This window comes from Sinocyclocheilus grahami, unplaced genomic scaffold, assembly GCF_001515645.1.
Source record: "Sinocyclocheilus grahami isolate Dianchi unplaced genomic scaffold, SAMN03320097.WGS_v1.1 scaffold818.1, whole genome shotgun sequence".
Taxonomy (NCBI): domain Eukaryota; kingdom Metazoa; phylum Chordata; class Actinopteri; order Cypriniformes; family Cyprinidae; genus Sinocyclocheilus; species Sinocyclocheilus grahami.
In genome coordinates, this window is record NW_015505997.1 from 8,530 (window position 1) to 33,978 (window position 25,449).

A 25,449-nucleotide genomic window follows, 5' to 3' on the forward strand; every position below is an offset into this window, starting at 1 on the left:
ATGTCTCTCAACACATCATTGATCAGGGCCTGGAAGACAGCTGGGGCGTTGGTAAGCCCGAAGGGTAAGACCCGGTATTCGAAGTGTCCCGTAGGGGTATTGAAGGCTGTCTTCCACTCATCCCCCTCACGGATACGGACCAAATGATGAGACCAAGAGTCTGGTGATGTCTGTGGGTTGCAGACTCACTGTTGTGTTTGCAATCAAGGGATTTGTAACTAAATATTAGCTTTCAAACGTCTATATTTGTTTTGTTCAATTGTCCCAAATACATATGCTCACATCAAATAGGGGGATCAAACACTTCAAGTGCTGTGCTTTTTATTTGGTTAAACATGTATGTGTTGAAATGGCTAATAATAAAATGTGACGTTCTGTAGTTTTGACTCATATTCATCAAATGTCTTGACTCCACAGCAAACTAAGCAATTTTGGCATTACTGTCCCAATACTTATGGAGGGCACTGTGTATATATACACACAGTTCAAAATAGGCCTATAAATAATTAATAAACTGATTACTGAAAATAAACGTAGTTTACTTTGTGTTTTAATAAATGTGAGAATTTTGCTTATAAATGTGTCCTTGTATACACTTCTAAGGAATTATTTGACACATTATTTGATCAATTTTAACCACGCCCCTAAACATTTTTTTTTTAATGCGTTCTTGAATTGTTCAACTTGGGAGCACATAGGCCTATTTTTTTGAAGAAAAAAGTTCTAATGCAACTCTGTTAGAACTGCGCAAGACAAGTAAACAAACTGAGTCGCAAGACTTCATGAATCTTCAGTGTGTGTTGTGTTATCAGTGCTACATTTTGAAGGTCAGTTCATACGGCTGAAATGACCATGGGCATCATGCTCAAAAGCTTAGATTTGCAGTGAGGTGAACGTTTTCTTTGAGAGAGTTCTTTTTTTTCTCTTTTTATCCACGTGCTGTAACTGAGTGATTTATGTAGTCATGTGAAATCTTTTGCTGGTTATTTAAATATGTACTTTGTTCTCAAAATACCCAGCTCTATTTCTGGATGCAAGTAGCCATCACACGTTGTCTGATTAGTGTCCGTTTCCTCCTGTAGTTCTGTTGCATCATCAGCACAGCTGCCGGAGTCGCAGCCACCGCTGGCTTTACAGAAATCTGTCTCCAATCTTCAGAAGCCCATGCCAATAACCAGCCAGGAGGTACAGATGGCACGTTCATCATCTCTTCATGGTGCTCACCTGATGTTAATGTCATGGTGTCTGATGTCTGCTGAATGTGTTTCTGTCTCTCTAGAGCACAAGTACAGGTGGACCAAAGCAATGGGCACAGCTCAATGGAAAGGCAGTAGATCAAGATGGTAATCATCCGTTTATTCTGATCAGAAGTGTTTGTTGTTATGTCATGTTTTATACTTGTTTGGCTCTGTTGTCCAGGTTTAAAGGTCTCAAGCCGACTGCAGCCCTTCTCTCACGAGGAATTTCCGACGCTGAAAGCAGCAGGCGAACAGGACAAGGCTGGCAAGGAAAGAAGCGTCTTCGATCCGTCGTATGGGCCCGGACCAAGCCTCCGCCCACAGAGTGAGTCCCACTCTGCATGATAAAACATTTAGATCGTTTCATTTCAGATATGTAACTGTAACGGTAGAAAAGAACAGCTCGTGTTCAAAACTGCATTCCTGCCTTAAAGGAACACTCCACTATTTTTGAAAATAGGCTTATTTTCCAACTCCCCTAGAGTTAAACAGTTCTACCGTGTTCCAATCCATTCAGCTGATCTCCGGGTCTGGCGGTAGCACTTTTAGCATAGATTATTGAATCTGATTAGACCGTTAGCATCTTGCTCAAAAATGACCAAAGAGTTTCTATATTTTTCCTATTTAAAACTTGACTCTTCTGTAGTTAATTCGTGTACTAAGACCGACGGAAAATGAAAAGTTGCGATTTTTCTAGGCCGATATGGCTAGGAACTATAATCTCATTCCGGCGTAATAATCAAGGAACTTTGCTGCAGTTAATCCAGAGAATAACAGTTTTTTCTGAGACTGAGAGAAACCGAAAGATGAGTCATCGTTTAAAAGCAAAAGCTTAGGGCAGCATGATATATCAACTTCCAGTATGTCCTTCAGAGTCTTAGATACCTGTTTCCAGAAATGATTAACTTCAGGGCAATCCCAAAACGTATGTCTATAGGTTCCTATAGAGTTTCCGGAGCAGAAATTACAATTGGAAGTTGAAGAAAGCTTCATTAAATATCGTTTCCTAGGAGTGAGATACATCCTATGAACCATTTTGTAGTGAATTAATTGATGATTAGGATTTTTTGAAACAAGTTTAAGATTGGCCCATATTGAATCCCAACAGATATCATCAATGCTGTCGTAATATCTTTCAGTGTTTTGTTAATTTTCCCCACATATTCATGTGTAAATCAGTGTTTTGATAATTTTGCATGTTTGTCGTTTTATTCGTTTAGTTTTTTTATTTAAAAGTACATCAAATTGAAGTAAATGAAAATGAGATGTTGCCTTGGCATTTAAGTGCCACTAATTTTTGTTATTTAAGTTAATGTTTATTACAAGTAACAAATGTTCATGGTTTTAGTTGGCTTGTAAAACCACTGGCATGAATGAGCCGTTTGTTGATGTCTCCATGTGATGTGCTGATGTTGTGTGTCATTGTCAGACGTGTCGAGCTGGAGGGAGGGCGGTGGGAGGAACCTGCAGCCCCCGGTGCTGTCTGCTGCCCCGCCCTGCACAGACACGGACACCAAGAGCAGCGGCTCAGCTGAGACCACCACTCCTCTTTCTCCCCCCTCCTCATCCTCCTCTTCCTCCACTGCTGCTGCCCAGTGCTCTGATGTGAAGGAGCCATCGCTGCGGCCCGCTCAGCCTGTGCAGCGCAGAGCCGCCCCATCAGCCCTCCAGTACCAGCACCACCCCACCACCACATACCACGACATGCTGCCTGCCTTCGTGAGTCTCTGCCCATCATATCCGTTATCCAGTGTGCTGTGCTTTCTCTGATAAAATGCTTATTGGCTCTTTGTTTGTCAGATGTGCCCTAAAGAGACTCGTGACGCTCCGGGCTCCTCGGATCATGGCCCAACCACTGTGGTTGCCCCCGTGCGCTTTGAATCCAGGATGATCTTCAGACCAGCGTTCCCTGCACCGGAGCCCATCAAGTGAGTGTTGTGCTAATTACTGCAGTGAGGAACGCTCTCTGTCCTCTTCTATAAATGGCTGTTTTTCATTTCACAGTGGTGATTTAAGAAGAGAGGCCCGTTTCCCCCGTATCCCTCCTCGCCCCTCCACTCGCCCGATCCGCCGCCCAGGAGATCGAGCTTCCCGTCCTGCCATAATCAACCCTGAGGACCTGAAGGACCTTGATGAACTGGACAATGACTGTGAAGATGGCTGGGCAGGTGAGCGCTCGCTTTCTTTATTAACAACAGATGAGTGTTTTTTTTTCACCAATTCTCATTGTGACCGGTGTCTGTTCTTAAGGTCTCCATGAGGAAGTGGATTATAGCGAGAAGCTTAAATTCAGTGATGATGAGGAAGATCACTCCCCCTCTGAGAAGAATAAGATCTGGTGAGCTTTTTTTTGTTTTAATGCAGTGCGTGTGGTGTGAACGCCGCTTGTGTTGGAGTTGAAGCTCATTCTGGTGCTTGTGTCTTGCAGGAATGACTGGGACAACCATCAGGACCAGCATTCATCTCAGAGCTCTGGTGATGGTGCGTTTCCACAAGACGCTGAGGAGTCATACTCATGCCAGCCAGGGGCAGTACCCTCCAGGAAGACCAATGGACGATTCTCCTCTTCTGAATCTCAGGTAACAATTTACGGCTTTCTGCATTTGTTTTTCCCCTTAAATCTTTTATTTATTTATTTTAAATTGGTAATTTAACAATGTCTGCAGCAATTAAGACCAGCAGTAGGATTGCATACAAACCAGAGATTAAGGGGAAAAAGTAGAAACACAGAAAAGAAAAGAAAATTAAGGAGTAATGCATTCAGTACAGTTAAATGTTTAAAATACATATAAATAAGTGGGGGGTGTAAATTTATTCAGTGGTTATCAGTCATGCTGGGAGCACCCGACCAGTGTTGTTTGAGTATCTTTTGAGTTTTTATTAATATTTTGAATCAGTTTTTATTTTTATATTTTGTTTTCAATTTAATTTGAATGATTTAGTAATTTTGTTTATAATTTTTAGTATTTTATATAGGTCTAAATAGTTTTTATAATTTTTATTTCAGCATTAGTTCCTTTTGTACATCAGGTTAAACTAAATTAAAAATGAAAACAAGCTGCAAAAACTTTTGATATTTTATTTCATTTAATGTTTTTATTTCCATATAATTTCAACTGTTTTTTCCTGGTTTTAACAGTTTTAGTTTTTAACTGTAATTTAAGTTTGTGATGAACTAAACTATGTGTTCTGTCTGTCCTTCCGAGTGGAAACAATTGTTTTTGTTGCTGTAATTACATTTTTATATTTATGACTTCTTTTGATTGGGTAACCACATGCCAAATAAGTGATGATTGTAATGCAAAATTGGGCTCTTTTTTTTTTTCCTTCACCAAATGTTTAAATTACATATTTTAATTGATAGCACCTTTAAATTGGTCCCATCAGTCCAGGCTCATCTAAGGGATCTCCTCTCTCTGTTGTTTGTGATTTGCAGCACCAGCAGAAGAACAGTGGCAACAGTGAGTCTGCAGAGGAGCATGAGGAGCCGCAGCGGCAGGCGCCGCCTCGTGGGAAGTTTGTCTCGGCCGACCTCTCTGCTGTGGAGAGAGCGCGCAGACGGCGTGAAGAGGAGGAGAGGAGAGCGCGGGAGGAGAGACTGGCTGCCTGTGCAGAGAAACTAAAAAAACTGGATGAAAAATTTGGCAAAACTGAGAAACCTGCACGCTCTGGAGAAATGCTGAGAGAAGCAGACGGCAAGGAGCTGATGCAGTCTCCAGGCCGAAGGTCATCCAAACACCAGCAGGAGGGCTGGCAGTATGGCACTAAAGGTATACAAGTTCATATATACTAGTTGGTTTATAAATTTAAGCTTTAGCTACCCTTGTAATAATGGCAGTTATTAAAGGAAATAATTTAGAGAAATCTCAAAGGCGTTTTGCCTCTGCTTTTTTCCGCTACTTTTCTTAACACCTCGTTTCATTGTATATAGAAGTGTCTGATACACCAACTGAGTCATCCAGTCAGGATTACAAAGATGAAGGTTGTAACTACCACAATGATGACGATGGTCCTGAGCCCACCTCTCCCCTCCCAGACTACGGCCGACACCAGAAGCCTGTGCCGCCCCGCTTCCAGAAGCAGCACCAGCAGCAGGTGAGCTTTAACACCTAATGTTTTAAGTAAGAGTAAATGGTTATTAATTCAGCCAGCCTGAAAATCTTGAGGTGCATATGTCTTTGCAGAAGTTATAATACTGAGAAATTATGGTTTTCATGCTAACTATATGCTTTTATGCTGTTTTATATACTGTATGCTTTCATTTTATAGAGGAGATTTTTTTTTCTTTTTCTGTGGTTTCTAGGAGCAGGTGTATAAGATGGCGCCGTGGCAGCAGTCGGGTCACCCCACCCAGTCCAACTCTGCTCACTCACAGAGAGGCTTTTACCCTCCTCATGTCCTGGGCTTTGATCCACGCTGGATGATGATGCCTCCCTACATGGATCCCCGCATGGCGCAGGGATGTTCTCCAGTGGATTTCTACCCTCCTGGAGTTCACTCATCTGGTAAATTACAACATCCTCCATATTTAGTGGTGTTTGCCAAGTCAAGCATCACTATTATTCATAGTGATACGATCAAACCTTTAATAATAAATATTAAACTTCAAAATATGAGTGAACTCTCTTAATTTGATCCAGTAAGCCAGACATTCCCAAACTGTTATGTCAGTTTTACCCCTTTGACAGAAATTACTCATCTGAAGCTCCCAAGATTTTCAGAGGATGTGTTAATATCTTAACACCACATCTGCATGTTCATGGTTCCCTGATGCTGGTTAATGATCACACTTGATTTGCTTTACTTTCATATCATTAGATGTGTTTTTTCCCCCCATTGATTTTATTTTTTAAATGAATTAATTTATAGTATAAGGTTGCTCAATTTGGTTAAAAAAAAAACAATACTGTGATTTTTGTAGTCTTATGTCACAGTTATCGTGATTTTGAGCTGCGATAAAAGCATTTAATCTCATAAGAAATGTATTGCTGTTGCTGAAACATCCAGGCAATTACTTCAATATTCTTTTTGTTTTTATTATTTTAAACTCTTAATTATTAAAAAATGAAGACTGATATATTACTACTATAAAAGGTTTATAAACGCTTATTTTTCTATATTATAAAATTCTGAAAACTTCTCTACAGAAATGTTGTGAATTATGTGAGAGTGCACAATGCCTTTCCCAAATGCACAAAGTAGATTTTGTGGTGCAGCTACAGCTACAGTAACTTGGTATCATGCAGAGTTCTGCATGGTGATATATGGCAAATTTTTTTCAGAACGTTTATATTGTGATATTTAAATTTAACTTTTTTATTTTCAAGGTTTGGTGAAACCTGTCATTCAACAGGATCACCTGAATAGCCCTGGTTCCACCTCTGATGAAGGCTGCCATCAGGAGAGGAGGGCGCCATCCACTGAGCCTTACCAAGTGTGGAACCAAGACAGCTACTCGTCTGCACGCAGTTTCACCCCACCCTACCAGAGACAGCACGAGAATTGCGACAGGGCTCAGGTGGATGACAGGAGTGACCAGTCATGCTCCAGACATGACTCGTATGAAGACCGAGGTCATGACCGCACAGACAGTCCAGCAGAGGAACTGCCCCATCAAGGCTTCCGCCAAGGCAGAGGCTCTGACGTGTCGCTCGATTCGCAGCAAGAAGTTTCCCATGAAGTAGCCCATCAACCGTTAATACTCAGCAGAACCCATCCTGGAGACAGTGAGCACAGGGACGTCTCCTCTGGTAGACATCAGAAAGAAGACCTTGATACGCATGACGAGGCCTTCAACAGCAAGGAGAAGAGCTACGACTCTGATTTTTGGAAGAAAGACATGGGTAGTCTGAGGAAAGACGGCAGCAGTCAGGCCCAGTGGTCCGATCACGGTTCGAGCAGCAGCAGTAGTGTAAGCCAGCCATCTGAGTCCAGTGGTAGAACCCTTAGAAGGACGGGACCCATCAAGAAACCTGTGCTGAAGCCCTTAAAGGTTGAAGACAAAGAGAATGAGAAACCCAAAACTGACCCGGAGGAGAAGAGTGTCCCATACAGACTGGAGAAGGAAGTGGTTACCAACGTCTATGACCTGAAGAAAGATGCTCCATTTCTGTCTAACAGGCACTCCGCCCCACCACCCGCTCCCTCTCCTGAGGAGAAACAAGTGGAAGCTCCGAAGGTGGAGAAAACGAGCAATTTGCCTGAAGGGTTGCACAAAGAGAACTACTGGGATAGCAGCAAGAGTCTGTCTGTGGACTGTTTTGACAGCAGGGATCCACCAGCACCTCGCCGCAACAACTGGATATTCATTGATGAAGAGCAGGCGTTTGCAGGGGCCAGGGGAGCGGGTCGTGGACGTGGCCGGGGCTTCAGAGAGTTCAACTCTCGTGGTGGTGCTCGTGGAGGACGAAGCGACGGCAACAGAGGAGCCTACAGTAGCGCAGGCACACAGAGGCCTGCGCGAGGACGTGGTGCTCGAGATTTCAGGAGCGAAGATCTGCAGCGAGGCAAACCCCGTAGACGCAACGTGAGTGAGACTCACAGCGAGGCCTCAGAATACGAGGAGCAGCCCAAGCGACCACGCCAGAAGGCCACTGAGAACGGAGAGACTTCGTATCCTGTGTCTGGAGAGGTCAAGAGGGCTGACAAGGAGTCGTGGAGATCAAACAAGGTCTACACTGATGATCAGAGCGGCAACAGCGATTCCAGGGACAAGACGAAATCAGCTCGAGTGTTTGGAAGGTCATTGCCCCCTCGCCTTAATGCTGGATACAACCGTGGATTTGGCTCAAGGGACATTTCGACATGGAGAGGGAGAGGAACTCAGTTTGGAAGTACCTCCGCGCAGGAGAACGACTACAACTTCGGTGCAGACTCCTATTCCAAACGCTCGTCGGAACGGGATCCCCTGAAGTACCCTCCAAAATTTACGGGCTCCTTTGTAGAGAATGGCGTCGAGGACAGAGATGGAGGTTACTACCTTGATAATGATAATCCTGACAACCGGCCCCTTAGAAGGCGGCGTCCCCCACGCCAGGATAAGCCCCCACGCTTCAGGCGTCTACAACAAGGGCGTGAAGGAGGAGGTCAGTGGAATAATGAAGACTATGTTAACGGCGATGTTGCCAATCAGTGGCCGGATCATTCTAAGGGCGCAGAGGAGCACTGGCCCAACTACTACTCTGGAGGACGGTCACAGGAGATCAAGGGTCAGAGTCAGGGTGAGGACTGGGAAACTGGCTCTGAAAACAGCGATTTCAGTGACTGGAGGGAGAAACGGGGGCAGCATGGTGACATGCTCATGGATGCGGGCCACGGAGAACCTGGCTCTGAGAAGAGAGAACTCTCCAAGCGGAGCTTTTCTAGTCAGCGGCCAGTCGTCGACAGACAGAACCGGAAGAGTGACACATCTGTAATGGAAAACAAGATGAGCCGCTCAACGCACACGCAGTCTAGTGCAGGTTCCTCTGGTAGAAACGAGACTTGGCAGAACGGTGTTGCTTCCAACAGCAAACGGTATGTTTTTTCAGAACATAAGTTAAACATATTGATATGAAAAAACAGTACCATTTATGAAATTCACACTATGAATGTGGCTTAATTCGCTCTGTGCAGAGTTCCAGAAGATTCAGCCGGCCTGAGCTCGGCATCTGTGTACAATGTGGAGCAAAACGACGACACGGGTGCGGTGGAAGCAACGGGAAAGATCCTAGAGAAAGACTTGAAGCCCAGAAACTTGAAGGGGGACATGACAGAACCACTGTCCCAATATGACCTGAACACTTACCCAAGTAAGTCAGAAGTGGTTGTTTACGATAGAAGTGCCTCTCCAATGCAGAATAAAGGATGATAAACTAACGAGTCGTTTTTAAACTAATGCACTCCTGTGGTGGTGATGTCGCCACAGTGCAAATGAGGAATAATTCAGCAACCTTGATTAAACACATCTGAACAAGTTGATCAAGGCCCTCGGGATTACTAGAAACTTCCAGGCAAGTGTGTCGGAGAAGGTTGAAGCTGAGCTCTTTAGGAATTTGGCCTTCCAGGAGCACATGTTTAGAAGCAGTTCAAGTCTCTGTTACTAGTCTGAAAGTTTATTTTTTAAGATCATGACAAAAGGATATCGTAATGTGGTGAATGGACTTTCATAGCCATATGGTAAATTAAGAGTTTAAACCGTAAAGATTACTCAATTTAATGGTTCTACGCTAAAAATGAGAAAAAATGGTAGACATCATTTGTTTTCAAGTGTGACTTATGTGGTGTTCTTCAGTACTGGATCTAAAGGAGCTGTCGCTTGTGTTTTCTCGCAGTTGAGAGTGACTCAGGAGCTTCTGTACCCAGTCCAGAGGTTTTCCAGGATGCTCTGTCCAAAAAACAGCGCCGCCCACAGGATGATGATCGCAGGAGGAAGGATCAGGGTCCTCCAGTAAGTAATCATGGCCTCTATTTCCTGATGTTTAAACACATATCTGATAACCAGAAAGATGATAACTTCAGTTGTTTAACTGCATGAAGTATCTCCTGAGTGGATATTGTAGTTATTTGGTTTGTGCACCTGAAGGGTTCGGTAAAGAATAGAACAATTGCATCGAAAATGCCTCCCCGTTTTGCCAAGAAGCAAGCCAGCATGTCCATCGAGCAGCCCGAGGAGACGCTCTCCACCAACAACTTGGGAACAGAGATCTGGGAGACAAACAGCACAGGTAATACTGATAACAACCGATATCAAGTGCGTTCATTTTTAAGAGACTGATTCTAAATGACTTTGTTTTCCTCCTGAAGCTCTGACTGTCCAGTCATCAGGTGGCGATTCATGGACAAAGCAGGTTTCTTACACGGGAAGTGAACCCAATTCAGAGGTACAGGTCGTTCTTTTCTAAGCAAGTATTTTTGCGTATACCCGTCAGTGAGCTTGAGCCTGAGACTAACGTTCAACTGTCCTGTCCTCCAGGATTCAGATGCGGGGCCCGAGCAGAGCAAAGAACACAAACCGGGCCCCATTGGCAATGAGCGCTCGCTGAAGAACCGCAAGGGCTCTGAGGGCATGGAGCGTCTGGAGGGACCCATCACTCCCGTCAATGGAGTGGATATTCACGTGGACAATGTCATTCCTGTGCCGCCCATCGAGTTTGGTGTCAGTGCAAAGGATTCTGACTTTAGCCTTCCTCCAGGGTCCACGCCAGTGCCTGTGTCCAACCCTGTCACCAAGCTGCAGGACGTGCTTGCTGGGAATGTGCGTACAGTAGCTCTGCATGCAGCATTTACATTGTCAGCTTTGTGTAAAGAAGCATTGAGCATTTATACTGTTATTAATGTGTGTGCACAGGCGGTCCTGTCTCAAGCCATCCCGATGCTCCGCAGAGACCACCTGCAGCCCGGAATAAACCTCAACTCCATCAGCTTCCCTACTGCGGACCTCACTCTCAAGGTAACGCTTACCACCGCATCATTGCTTGGGTTGATGGCTCTCCATCACTGACCTTAAAGGTCCCATATTGTCAAAACTGAAATTTCCTGGCTTTTTCCTGGCTAGGTCTAGGGGCTATTTAACTACCATATAAGTTTCAAAACAGTCAGTCCACAGTAAAATGCACACAGCCTGCATAAAGTAGCTGTGATTTTTCATGAACAGTTGTGACTTCCGTAAAAAGTTGACGTCAGAACCACACAGTCACCGCCTTCAGCCACCACCCCAAGCACCGCCCACCGTCCCACTCTCCTTTTGCCAAACCCCCAGACAACATCGCGTCCGTGCCATTGCTGAGCAACGACAACACGGAAACATGTCGAAAAGGTTCACTTTAACCACGAAACCAGATTGGCCAACCTGTAACGTTACACTCTCGCTCAAAGGATGGACGATCTGACAGGATTGTTACTATGAGGTGGATCACATCTAATGTATATAGTAAAGACAAACTCACCGAGTATCTAGTCATGATGATGTATATACATTTCAGTTTCAGCAGGCCACTATTTTTACAGCTACATTATTGTTCCAGCCACAATTAATCACAACAATGTATATACAATTACAAATGATTATATATAAATCATCAGTTTGTTGTTTTACACACGTGCACAGACATTATTTCATGCACGACATAGTCGTGAGATGCAAGAAACATAGACATATGGCAAGAAATCTGTAGATGCACCCGTAACAACAAAAGGCAATACTTTGTTGAACCTTTTCTGATAAGTGTGCGCTGCAAATGCGAGCATTTTTGACGATCGTTTCTGTCCAGTCTGCTCGTTTTATCGCGTTTAACCACAGCTGTCGTCGGATTTTGTCTGGCAGAGGCAGCAGATATGCGATCAAATTTCTAATTTAAGGCTGTATTACGTCGATTCTGGCACCCAATATCACAACAAGATGATATTTTAAGTTCCTTATGTAGCCGAATCAGCATTGGTTTGAATGGGCCTCCTCCAGTTTCCCCTTTGTTTTGCTGCCTCCAGCTAGCGCTGTGACGTTGACTGACCCTAGTTACCTGTGGTTGGCCTGGCCGTGCGTTACTCTGAAAATAACAGACCAATCAGAAGTGAGGCTCATGAATATTAATTAGACTGGCCAAAATCGACCTGTTCTCAGCAGAGCTCCTGAGAAAGGAGCTGTAAAAATATATTGAGATGGTTTTTGGTACTTATACCGCAAATATATATTCTTAAGGACATCAAAACCTAAGATAAAACTCCAGAAAGGTGTACAATATGTGACTTTTAAGGGTTCTTGCAAATACTTCACTTTGTTTCTTGGGATTTGCGAGACGGCACACATGTTGTCTGCCCGTCACATGCGTAGTCTAGCATAGGACATGCTACCAGCATGTTTAAACATTCTAATGACACCTCATAACATAAAAACATATGCATAGCAAAAATGTTCGTAACATGCTAGTTTAATGTCAAAATATGTCAACAATAACTTGTAAATGTTAAACATGCTAACAGCATGTTAAATTGTTAGCAACAAGTTAAAACGTGTTAATCATTGCTAGCATGTTGCTGTAATTTTTCATTCTAGATTCATCTTAAAGTGTTAACAGTATAGTAAAGTGTTATCATTCTGCTAAAACATGCTAACAATGTTATAAACCAAGTGGATATGTTAAAACATGCTGGAAACCATGTTTTAACAATTTGTTAGACACTAAACATTTTAACATGTTAGCAATATGGTAAAACATGACCAGTTTGTTAAAACATGCTAGCAAAATGGCAAAACATGCCAGCTTCATGTTAAAATACTATAAATTGTTAGCAACGTGCTAAAACATGATTTTTAAAACATTTTTACTTAGTAATATGGTGAAACATTCTAGCAATTTGTAAAAAAAATAAAAATAAAACATGTTAGCAGCATCGTAAAACGTGCTAGCTTCGTGTTACAATGTTTGCAAGCTAAATATTAACATGCTACGGTGTAAAATGTTTTAGCAATGTTTTACAGTATTGGTCCATTTTAGCATGTTGCTACAATGTTTCATGTTAGCTTCATGTTACAATATGTTAGCAACTGCTAGTAAATTGATACAATTGTTAAATTATGGTAGTGATTAGGGGTGGAACGATACATGTATTCGTACCGTCATGCAATGCAATGCAACGCTGTTTGATAACCGGCCGCCAGCACAAGAACAGCGAATACCATGAGTTGTGCACTTGAAAACAAAGCCCACTAGACAGTGACCATGTGCTGATTCTGAATGCGTCTCTCACAGACTGACAAAGGAGTATACTTTAAAGGCTTGTGCACCCTACTGTTTGCGAAATGGAGCTTTGTGCTCGTGTATCCTACCTCTCTTATTCGGCACAAATCCAAATATTCCATAATATTTCCATATTGGCGATGTAACGTACTTGAATGCTAAATTATTATTAATGTAAATTATAGGCTTTGTACTAGAGGTCGACCGATAGTGAATTTTGCCGATACCGATAGCTAGGTTGGACCACACTGGCCGATACCGATTAATTGACCGATAGTTTTACAATTGATTCTGAACAAAAACTCAAATAGTGCTTTATTAACAAAAACAGTACTGAACCATACTAGTAGTAAAAAAAAAAAAAAAAACTGTATTGACCCGATGTTTTCTGTTTTTTTTTCTTGGAAATACATCTGAAAAAACGCGGTCGTCTTATATTCAGGGTCTAGACGTTGACATGTCAATAATACACCCACAACAATAGGTGGCGCCAAATACGCATAAAACGAGTGTGCCATGAAATACTTAATGTAATGCATGTTGTAAAGGTTGTAAAGAACAATTTGGCATGGATGAGTTTGAAGTTCGGTGTCTAAAAAACGGAGCAAACGGAAAGAGAAAGCGCGACCTATATTATTGCTCTATAAATGAAGCACACAGACTTTATTCGAGCCACAGAAAGACAAACGTTTTGCTGAAAATGCACAATACACAATTCATTATGTACATTAACAACGATTCGGGACCAATATAATGTAATTTAAAGAAACTATGTGAATGGCGCGGCAGAATTTTCTGTCGGCTGCATTTAAATCCGCGTCTGAAGTTTCCCGCTCTGTTCAGTGTGCAGTATCACGTGTCTAAACAAATAGCACGTGCTGTCAGTCCCAGCAATCAACTATTGTGCCGATTAATCGGCAAAACCGATACATCGGTCGACCTCTACTTTGCACTTCAGTCACGTTCCAACGGTGACACAGAGGCAGGCGCACTGATTATTTTGATAAAGTACCAACTGTGCTGTCAAGTTAGCAATGCTGGAACTGATGTGTGTGTGTGTGCGTGTGCGCCGGTGCGATCACTTCAACTGTTTCCTTATACCAGCAGAATCAACTTTAAACACTTATTGTCTTATTAATAATGCATCACTGTATAAAGGTCTGCTTTTATTTGTGTACACTCACAATGAAAACAAAACATTGTGCTTTTATAAAATAAATGTCGCTTTTTGCCATTTGAGTTTCCTTTCTGTGAACAAATTAAGTGCGTCACAAAAATGAACTGAAACTCAGCGTATATAGGCTACGTTACGTGTAGGCATGGGCCTGTATGAGATTTTGACGGTATGATAACCTTAAGCAAAAATATCACTTGTCATTACAGCTCTAAAATGTGTTATTTTTTAAATGACCTGAGTAAAAAAAAAAAACATTTAAAAAAAAACACAATATATTTAGTTTTTGTGCAACATACAGAATATTAGGAACAGTAGAATTTGTTTATTTTTTTCTTTGATTTGTTTCCTAAAAAGAAGAAAAATGAAGACTGACATCTTTATTTAACCTAACTCTGTAATTACAGTTATTTAATTTTAGTCATATAATTCATATACATATCATTTAGTTATATAATTTCATATACATAATTTGATTTAATAACCCAATTTGAAGCAAAAACAGAATGTTCTGTTCTGACTAGCTTTGTAAAATTATACTACATGCCTGAACGAAACAAACAGCAGAAGCTCTAAATGAGATGCAGATTCACTCTCTGACAGCAGGAGGAGCTTCTCAAACACCAGATACAGTGTTTCCTTGGTTACCGCCTTAAAGCAGCACTGCGCTGAAACACTGCTTTAATATAAACTATACAGACGAGATTAAAAGATAATACCACGTAAACTTTACCACATTCCCCTCAGAAACACATTTATATAAATCCCCAAATCAATATTGAGGATTTTCTTCCAATAGTTCATGCATCATGAACAGTGAGTGATCTGCCTGCTACAGTATTTTTCTCTGTGCGTCCGTCTTAAACGTCTCTGGCCTGTGTCAACGGGTGTTTACAGACTTCATATTTTCACATAAATTACGTTTTGGAAAACGATTGCATTGCAACGCAGTTTGTGCAAGTCCAGAACAGAGACTAGTTGCAAAAAGACAAAAAACAGTCAGTTGCCGATCGCGTAAGTTCAAGGGGCAGCTCCTGAAGTTCGTCCATCTTACACACACGTGACTGACCGCTCGCTCCCACCAACAGGAGGATGAGGGTCGTGTTACTCTCTACACTGCACTCAACCTGAGGGATTACTACACTTTCAGTCTTCGAGGAGACATGAAAAACAGCGCATACCGCAGGAACGGTATAATGGAAAATATTAGCGGTTTTGAAACGGTGAAATTTTCACATCGTGGTATACCTTGAAACCGGTAATCGGTGTCGCACTATCTTTGATTTAGTTTACAGATAAACAAGGGAAAAAACCATTTCAATAATTTATTCCTTGTATGTATATATGTATTGCAGATATTATATATATATATATATATATATAACATAATGTAATGATACTTAGTATTTTTACATCTAGGTGGGAAAAAAATTAATTTGTACTACTGTCTGTTCAAAAGAAATGAAAAGAAACCTAGCATAGTAGATTTTTTTTTTTTTCCCCCCCTGTTGTACCGAAATCGTATTGAACCGTGACCCCCGAACCAAGGTACGTACTGAACCATGACATCTGTGTACCGTTCCACCCCAAGTAGCGATGTGGTGAAACATGCTAACAATGATCTAAAACATGTTCGCAACTTCTGGAAGCATGTATGAACATACTAACAACAACTAGCAACCAGCTAAAACATGTAAACAACCCTCAACTACATGGTAAAACATGTTGAAAGCATGCTGCAGTTATCTACATGCTAGCTAGAACATGCTAATTTATTTTATAAACATCTGTCTAATTTTATTTGTTTTAAAGGAATAGTTCACCCAGCAATGAAAATTGTCATTATTTTACTTACCCTCAAGTTTTTCCAAACCTATGTTGGTTTCTTTCTTCTGTTGAACACAAAAGAAGATATTTTGAAGAACAAGTGTAACCAATGAGTTTCTGGTTCCTATTGATTTCCATGGTATTTTTTCCATACTGTGGAAGTCAATGGGGACAATCAACTGTTTGGTTACCAACGTTCTTCAAAATATCTTCTGTTGTGTTCAACAGAAGAAATAAAATCATACATGCCTCCAAAAGTAAAGCTTTTAAAAGAACTGAAATCTTTCCGGATAGGCTTTCTCACGCCAACATTTACATTTTTCTTGATGATCTTGATCTGCACTAAAAGAAACAAATTATTGAGTGAACCAACAATGTGCTAGAGCCTGAGCAGCTGAAGCACAGGTCATGTTATCTTCACTGTCCTTTCCGAACACTTGTGCCCATCAGTGTCCCTCACAAGTGTGTTTCTCTGTGGTCTCAGATGGAGTCGGCTCGTAAGGCGTGGGAGAATTCTCAGGCTCTCCCGGAGCAGTGCTCCCCGGGCGGTGTGGGCTCCGGCGCTCAGCCCGCCTGCAGCGTGGGCTCCTCCAGCGGTGTCAGCTACAGCTCCTTCGGCGGAGTGTCCATGCCAACAATGCCTGTGGCGTCTGTTGCTCCTTCTGTCTCCATGCAAGGTCAGCTGTCTAATCATTCTCTCAGACTGTGTGTTGCATGTGGTGGCAATGCATGGCTCTAAAAACTGTTGTGATCTGTGTGTGTATCACAGGCAGTCACATCCCTCCTCTGTATCTGGATGGTCATGTGTTCCAGAGTCAGCCACGGCTCATGCCGCCCTTGTCTCAGCAGCCCAGTTACCAGCAGGTACACGTCATCTTCACTCTCCACGGTTTTTACAATGACCGTCTGTATAATGCTGTTTTGAAAGAGCATCTTGTGGGCAGGGGCTTCACATGCTAGAAATATCAGGGATCTTTGAAGTTGAGACTGCAGGCCTCTAAACGTGTTTTGGTTTGATTGAAGATGTTTGTACACTAGTAAATTGTGCTTTATTAATTTATGACTCCCAGGCATACATAAATCTGCCCCAGCAGAAATTCCTATCCAGTTATCACAAACTACTGGGAGTATAACCCTGTAAACAGGGATTAAAGTTCTCCATCGCTACGACGGATTTCCGTTAATTGCAGCGAGTCTACGACGGATTTCCGTCAATTGGAAAAAATGAGGGGAAAAGAAACATTTAGCGCATTGTTGTTGTACCAAAAATCATCCCCGCCACGGCTGCAGCTTCTCACTGACAACATAACGACGCTCGCATCATTCACAGTCGGGTTATTAGCAGAGAACACAGAGCAGGACTTGAATTTCGGCGCGGGATTGCGGCTATTAATAATAATTCTACTCATTCCCGCGATCACAAACTACTGGGAGTATAACCCTGTAAACAGGGATTAAAGTTCTCCGTCGCTACGACGGATTTCCGTTAATTGCAGCGAGTCTACGACGGATTTCCGTCAATTGGAAAAAATGAGGGGAAAAGAAACATTTAGCGCATTGTTGTTGTCCCAAAAATCATCCCCGCCACGGCTGCAGCTTCTCACTGACAACATAACGACGGTCGCATCATTCACAGTCGGGGTATTAGCAGAGAACACAGAGCAGGACTTGAATTTCGGCGCGGGATTGCGGCTATTAATAATAATTCTACTCATTCCCGCAGGTTCCGCGCTTATAACACGATGACAGATGACGGAACGTATCATTTGCACGTGCTTTTGAGTTTTGAGGACTCACACACGTGCTCATTTTCTGTGCGCCCACAGATCGCGATAAGGAGAGTGACAGATTTGAATAATTATTAAAGGAGTTTGCAAATGTGATATTGATTTAATACAACCGTTCAATAAACAAGTACTGCCTGATTTTGCTCTTTTATCAACGAAAATAGTTCCAAATAAAGTAACAGCTCAGCCGCTGCGCATCTGTAAAAGCAAACACAGCGGTGGTTCATTCATGAATGAAAGTGCGTTTTTGAACGAATCTAGTGAGTCAGTGATTCATGATTACACATTCACAAAGACAGTCACTTGCTTCATTCCTGAATGAATCAGCCATTCAAACGAATCAATTGAATGAATGATTCAGCGATAAAATTGGTGACTTGCCGCCACCTGCTGGCGGTTTCGGTTTCATTTTTGGGTATAATTTCAGTTATGTAAATGTTATATTTCTGTATTCAGAATTTTATATTTAAAACATTAATCTCCACATTAATTTATGAATCATTACCGTAACTGATATACATCCAAAACAATCGGAATCAAATCGAATTGGAATCAGATTGCAAGCTTATGAATCTGAATCGAATTGTGAAATTGGTGTCAAAACCCAGCCCTAGATATAAATATTACTCATCACTCTGTATCTCCAATAATATATGAAATATGATGATATTTAAATTATCAAAACATATGCAGTGCAATACAATGATAATTGAGAGATGAACAAATAAACGTTCCTCAAAAGATTTGAGATGTTTTCGAGGCTTGGGAAGATCACTGAGGAACTCTACTGTTAAACCCGTTCCTGTTCCTCAGTGATGTTTTGATTAGTGGTCGACTGATATTGTTTTTTTTGACAGTCGATGCCGATGTATAGGAAAGCAGTGTGGCCGATATAATTGTATTTATTTTAATTAATATTTAAGAAATTTGAAATCATTTGAAAATGGATTAAATTAATTTGTAGAATAAACATACTTATACTTTAGATGACATAGTATTTTTCACAAATAAATAAAAATATAATTAAAAAGGAAGTAAACTGTAACCAACAGAGCACTCCGTATTCTGGGAAGTTTGTGTGCATTGGGAATTATATATTTTCAAATAAAGCCAAGGTAACACTCATTTTATATACAGCACACAGTGAAAATGACATGAATATGACAGTGGGCAAATGCATAAAGCGCATCCTAATTTGAAATCACTAATTTAATGTTTAAAGCATTCAATTTGCATGGACCGAATGTCACGCAGAGAACACGCGATCATGCAGGTCACATGCACACTTCACAAGATCTCACAACTAGATTCGACTAAGTTTGCAAGGTTTGTGAAATAAAATTTATTTAATTTCATTAAATTTTCATTTAAAAATACATTTTAATTCCTTTGTTTAACAGTTCTATCGGATTATTGGGCCGACTTCTATCCGCATTAGACAGAACTGTTAACGACGACAGCGAACAAGAGGGAGAATAAATAAAATTTATTTAATTTCATTAAATTTTCATTTAAAAATAAATTAATTCCTTTGTTTAACAGTTCTATCGGATTATTGGGCCGACTTCTATCCGCATTAGACAGAACTGTTAACGACGACAGCGAACAAGAGGGAGAATATGAGCACTGTGTGCTCAGGCGCTGCCGCTCTCAGCACCGTCAAAATAAAATTCCAGCATCGAACGCATCGGCCAAACAGAAAAACGTATCGGCCGATGTCGATATTTGAAAAATGCCAAATATCGGCTGATATATCGGCCTTGGCGATATATCGGTCAACCACTAGTTTTGAATCTTGTTGATCATTTAGTCTTGTGTATCAAATATGATACAGTTGGCTTTATAGAGTTCATTCATTGGATATACAGGTGCATCTCAATAAATTAGAATGTCGTGGAAAAGTTCATTTATTTCAGTAATTCAACTCAAATTGTACCAAAATCATCACAATTAAAAGAATCAAAGACTTAACCCTTTCGCACGTGAGTTTAAAATATTCTAACTGAGCCCCCAGCGTGAGTTTTTTTTTTAGGCGACCGTTATTTTCAAATGTATCACCTCATTGTTTCCATGGCGACGCGTCATGCTTGTCATGTGACACAACGCAGCCACAATAGATCTGTGTGACACATGGATCGCTTTTATTTCGTTTTTCCTGTTTTATTCAAAATATTCACAAACATGCTCACTATATTATGAAATATCTGATATTCCGATTCTGAAATATGTGCAATTAAATCTGTTTGGTAGTTTAAACACTTTTATATTGACCGTGTTATTTGATCTATACCGGGTGATGGGCGCCGCCATGTTAGTTCGTCCGATTCTGAAATATGTGCAATTAAATCTGTTTGGTAGTTTAAACACTTTTATATCGACCGTGTTGGTTTTTCTATACCGGGTGATGGGCGCCGCCATGTTAGTTCGTGCTGCATCCGAGCTGTGGGATTTACAACACGCAAATTCATCCTCTCCTCCCGAAACACGTAAGATTAGGTCTCCGGTAAACTGGGAGAAGAGCAGAGTAAACTTTATAGTTACCTACACAATCTGTATATGATATCAATAAAAACATGTCGTCAGATTATATTTGTAAGGATCATTATTGCCGTTTCCATAAACATCAGCGTGCATTTTACAAACTGTAAATGTATGGTTTTGCTAGTACTTATGTGTATTTAAATGTTTGAAACCTAAAATAAGTATTATATGGTTGAAAACAATGAATATTTGTGATAATATGACAAGCGCTCAGCGCGTCCGATCTGGCTCCGCGCGAAAGCGGATTTAAATTCAGCAGTTGATGACGTGACGCACTGAAAGTTCTAATCACACCGGTGTGATCGTACGCGTCAAAGGGTTAAACTACTTCAGTCTGTGTGTATTGAATTTATTTAATACACGAGTTTCACAATTTGAGTTGAATTACTGAAATAAATGAACTTTTCCACGACATTCTAATTTATTGAGATGCACCTGTATGTGCATGTGAATAACCCGTGTTTGTTTTTTGTGTGTTCAGGCCACCCCTCAGCAGATCCCCATCTCCCTGCACACGTCTCTACAGGCTCAGGCTCAGCTGGGTCTGCGAGGAGCTCTGCCTGTCTCTCAGTCTCAAGAGATGTTCAACTCCATCACTCCCTTCAGGTAATTCACCCGCCTCAGTCACGGTCACTATCGTTCAATTTCATTCAGTATTCATCTGCTGCATTTCTACACTAAGTCCCTTGCCATTGCAAAGAGTTTCTCTTAAAATACCGAACTGTTGGTATCAATAACTGCTGTATATTGCTTCTTCTACACTGACATACAGTCTAGAGAATATGGACAAAGACAAAAAAAGAATCCTTTTCTTTTCTACTGTATTGTACACTAGTGTTGTTGTCATAACAAAAATTTCAGTAGTCAGTGTCAATTCAAGTAAAATTTCACTCTTATTGGTCCCATAGTGTGTAAACTGTTGGACCACGCTCTCTTTTAATTAACCATTTAAAATCATATAAAAATGTAAGTATTAATGCAAGTAAACAAAGTAAAGTATGCATTACAAACTAGCATGTAGCTTTAAAATAATTTTCATTTAAGTGAAAATAGTTTTTTTTTTTAAAGCAAAGATCCAAAAAAATATAGAACAAAGAGTGTTAATAGTAACTTACTGTAGAGGTTTATTAAAGCTACTAAACCAATTTAGCCACGACTGATTTAATGCATAGTTTCAGGAGTGAATCATGGAATGACAATTTAGTGGATTTACTGGAATAAATCCAGAGATTGACTGATAATCGGTTTGTGTAGATGTCAATGATAATCTGTGTAAGTGTAAAGATAGACTGATAAATGGTTTAAGTATAGAGAGAGACAGATAATCTGTTTAAATGTAGAGATTGACTGTAATTGGTTTAAGTGTAGTGTAGAGATAGACAGATAATAAGTTTAAGAGTAGAATCGATTATCGGTCTATCTCTACACTTAAACCGATTATCGGTCTATCTCTACGCTTAAACCGGTGATAGGTCTAAGTGTAGAGATTGACAGTAATTGTTTTAAGTGTAAAGAGAGGAAGATAATCAGTTTTACCGACATATTTTCCAGTATTCAAACTTTTTTCCTTGATCGAATATTGGTTATGTAATATCTGATCCTCTTATAAATGTTAAATATCATTGTGTCTGCTCTAAGCTGGTGAAATTGGCCACACTAATAATGCTGGGCTTCCTCTACTTTTGTGATCATCTGAGTGCTCTCACGTTCTCCTCTGTTACAGGTCTCAGGTGTACATGCACCCAAACCTGTCTCAGCCCAGTCCCATGGTGCTCTCTGGTGGAGCTCCTCTCAAAGGGCCTTACTCTGCATTTCCTGGCATGCAGCCGTCAGACATGGTCAAACCACAGTCCGGGTCTCACTACCAACCCATGAATGGCAGCCAGCCGCTGGTGTACGATGGGCCTATGAATCAGGCGGCTGGGATGGGCACGTCACAGCTCATAGACTCACAGCTCATTCAGGCAAGTTCTGTGAACGCCATAAGACAACAGTGTTCAACTACATAAACACATATGCAGTTATAAAAGTAAAATGATTTGGGTCAGACATTAGTATGCAGTCAGCCGCTTCAAATGCAGTTTGAATTTGCTTTATTCAGAATTTATAGTTCAAGGCTGTGTACATTGACTGATTGCTGTGTTTTTTCAGGTGACTATGCCCATGCCTGGATCTCAGCTGCGCTACGGCTCGGCCCAGCAGCACCTCATCCTGCCCCAGTCCATCCAGCTCCAGCAGAACCAGAACTTGTCTGTGGGAGCTCCACGCCGCATGATGCCTCCTGGATCCCAGCCGGCCGTTAGGAGTGGCAGCAGGGAGGTGAGAGCCTGTGCTTCAGGAAATTGCTGCCCTCAGATATATTCCTGCGTGTTATTGACACTTCTCTGATAAATCATGTTCTTTCTGCAGCCTTCCCAGATGGACTTGAAGGGATTTCAGTTCTCTGATAAGCCCAACCACTCACCTGGAATACCCAGCGGCTGCTACAGGTGAGCGGAGGTGTTGGTGTTGGTCTTCATCTACGCCGATAATTGATAATTTAACAGTAATTGTGCCCTATGCGATGCTTTTTTCAGTAATTCTGTGTTGAAACAAGTTCATCTTTAAAAATAATCTAATTAAATTTGAACAGTTCCTTTCCTCTTTTTTTTGATAGTGTTACGCATCAAAGGTTTACTGTTAAAATTAAAACCGATGGAAAAATGAGAAAAAGTGAATTTTATTGTAAAAAGTAAAGTTTATTGTAAAAGTATATTTTATTGTACAACAGAAATATATTTTTATTTCTTCAGTTTAAGCCAGTCTTTCATTTTGGTGGGTTGTAATTGGTTGTAATGTAAAGAAATTACATAATTTGTGTGCAGACTTGCTTTTGATTTATTCATCCACAATTTAATAAATTGAGTTTTTCCATGTTGAGACATTCCATACTGTAAATTCCTCTTGATGACTGAATTTAGCAATTCTATACACGTTTCTGCTTTGCGGGAGTCATAAGGGGCTGGTGTGTCAAATGCTGTCAATTTAACAGTAACATTTTCCCCATTTAGTGGTCATTTGTGAACACAATCTGCTGTGAAAAGTTATGTCGTAATTATGTGTGTGGGAAAATGATTTATAAGTACCGTGATTAACACTATATACTGCATTACTAATAGAAATGTACCTTAAGTACTCAATAGAAATAGAAATGTACTCAATTTTATTTTGATTTACTGTTTTAAGAACTAAGACCATTTGTGAATGTTTTAAAATGTAGTCTTTTGAGTCAGTTAGTCACAGGAATGCTTTCATGGTGCAAGCGTCTGTGTTCACTCATGAGGTCTTGTGTTGGACTGTCTTCCTCCTCAGGCCTGGTTCAGCCAGTCCTAGTGGGAAACCCTCGGGAGCCCCTGCAGCGGTCGCCTCTCTCCCTGGACATTACACACAGCAGGTACGGCTCATTTCTGTCCCTAACGCTGACCCGAGAGGACACGTTACACATGGCTTACACACTCATCTGCTGTCTGATGCTGCAGATGTCTGCTCCTCAGGGCAGTATGGTCATGCACATGAGGCCCCCCACCAGTGGTCCCTTCCCCAACCCCATCCAGCGGCCCGTCATGCAGGTCAACAAAACAGTCTTCATCCGTTCGCCACCCTACCCCAGCCCCGGGCGCGATCCGCACCACAGCACACCCCCCTCCAACTCCGAGCTAACCGTGAAGGGTCCTGAGGATGGTGTGAAGGTGAGCCACCCACTGTGAGCATATAGGTAATGGCATCTCATGCATTTCCTTCTTATTGTCATTCTTTATGATGTTTTGTTAGATCACGTTTACATCAAAACCAAAATGTTAATCTGTAAAGAAGAAGCTGTGTAATGATGGAGGTTTGTTGTGTCTCTTAAGTGAAGCTGGGTCATTTAGCAGCTTGATGAGTGCTGGGTAATAAATCAATGTTAGCATTAAAAATGGATGATTTTATATTATTTTTCTGTGTTTAGCGTATATCTAGATAATCTAATGCATGTTGCTAATAAGTCTGCATGTTCTTCATACTCGAGAATGAGAGTTTCATCTTCACTACAACCCGCCAAAATAAAAGTTTGGTTTAATTTGAAGAAACCGACAAATAATTACTATGTTGTAGTATTTGTACAACAGCATTAGTATTTGCTCGATGTGGTATTATTTTTTCCCCTTTTTTATGGAATATATTATACAACCAAGATATGTTTTCATCCATGTTAATTTTATGTATGCAAGTTCTGTTGTCCAGCAGCGTATTAAAAAAACTAAACAAATGAAAACACTGGGGGGGGGGGATATATATATATATAAAATGCAGAATCTAGAAAAAAATTAAACGGAAAAACTTTTTTATAGGCCTGTAGATGAAAAGATGGAGTTTTAGAAACAAGTTTTTCCATTAATTCTCAAGGTCGAACAAACATTTCTTTCCCTATTAATGGTAAAAAAAAAAATTATATTGTGATTAAATATTGATATCGAGTGATATGGACAAATGTTGTGATTTATATTTTTGGCCATGTTGCCCAGCCCTATTCTTTATATTTTACTTTCCTTAATGATATTCAGTATGTATTATTGAGGGGTCTAAAATAACAGAGTAAAAATGTTCCCCTCACTTTTCTCTAAGAATATGTAATTATCTATTTTATTGGACCGATGTAAAAATTCATTCGCGTAAATGTGATCATCCGTTTCATCCTGAGGAAGAACTATAGAAACCAGTCTAATGGCACAATACACAGGAAAATTAAAAGCTATGAAAATGGCAAATTTGATGCTAAAATGACTATGTGGTGTAATCATATATTGCCTTCTCATGTGTTGACTGTTCAGTGTATTATATAGTAGAATCATTTGAAGCAGTCGTTTTTATAAGTCTTTGACTGCCAGTTTTGGTGAGGTACTGCTCCAGTATTGAGCTGGTCTCTTGTCTTTGGTACAGGTGAAGGCTCTGCGTGACGCGCATCAGGCCGTCAGCGACGCCAAGAGCTCATCAGTGATTCCCGCCAAGATCCAGGAGCAGCTGCCTTCAGTACCGGTCAAAGCTGCTCAAACCGGAGCCATCAAACCACACTCAGTCAAAGTGGAGGAAGGCAAAGTCTAATAAGTGGACCTCATGATCACATGACACCGCTGTCTGTAGGACCTCCCCCC

At 41.0% G+C, this 25,449-nt stretch overlaps 1 protein-coding gene across 1 annotated transcript; it reads left to right on the plus strand.

The window, feature by feature from the left end:
• Positions 1-25,443, plus strand: LOC107562325 (protein PRRC2B-like). The gene is made up of 28 exons (XM_016246958.1): positions 1-64; positions 1,064-1,185; positions 1,280-1,343; positions 1,420-1,563; positions 2,668-2,957; positions 3,039-3,166; positions 3,243-3,406; positions 3,489-3,576; positions 3,667-3,817; positions 4,675-5,008; positions 5,170-5,333; positions 5,542-5,743; positions 6,566-8,753; positions 8,853-9,028; positions 9,551-9,666; positions 9,802-9,943; positions 10,023-10,099; positions 10,192-10,473; positions 10,567-10,668; positions 16,438-16,630; positions 16,723-16,817; positions 20,763-20,887; positions 22,005-22,245; positions 22,433-22,600; positions 22,691-22,770; positions 23,633-23,714; positions 23,815-24,009; positions 25,238-25,443. The coding sequence occupies exons 1-28, from the start codon at positions 1-3 to the stop codon at positions 25,397-25,399; spliced, it is 6,339 nt and encodes a 2,112-aa protein (XP_016102444.1). The 3' UTR covers positions 25,400-25,443.
• The last annotated feature ends 6 nt before the right edge of the window (positions 25,444-25,449 follow it).

Bases quoted from the DNA above. Each gene is read 5' to 3' on its own strand.
- LOC107562325 (XM_016246958.1), top strand. From the start codon at position 1: ATGTCTCTCAACACATCATTGATCAGGGCCTGGAAGACAGCTGGGGCG. The intron at 10,100-10,191 runs GTACAGGTCGTT...CCTGTCCTCCAG, and splicing joins GAAGTGAACCCAATTCAGAG to GATTCAGATGCGGGGCCCGA. The intron at 16,818-20,762 runs GTACACGTCATC...TTGTGTGTTCAG, and splicing joins AGCAGCCCAGTTACCAGCAG to GCCACCCCTCAGCAGATCCC.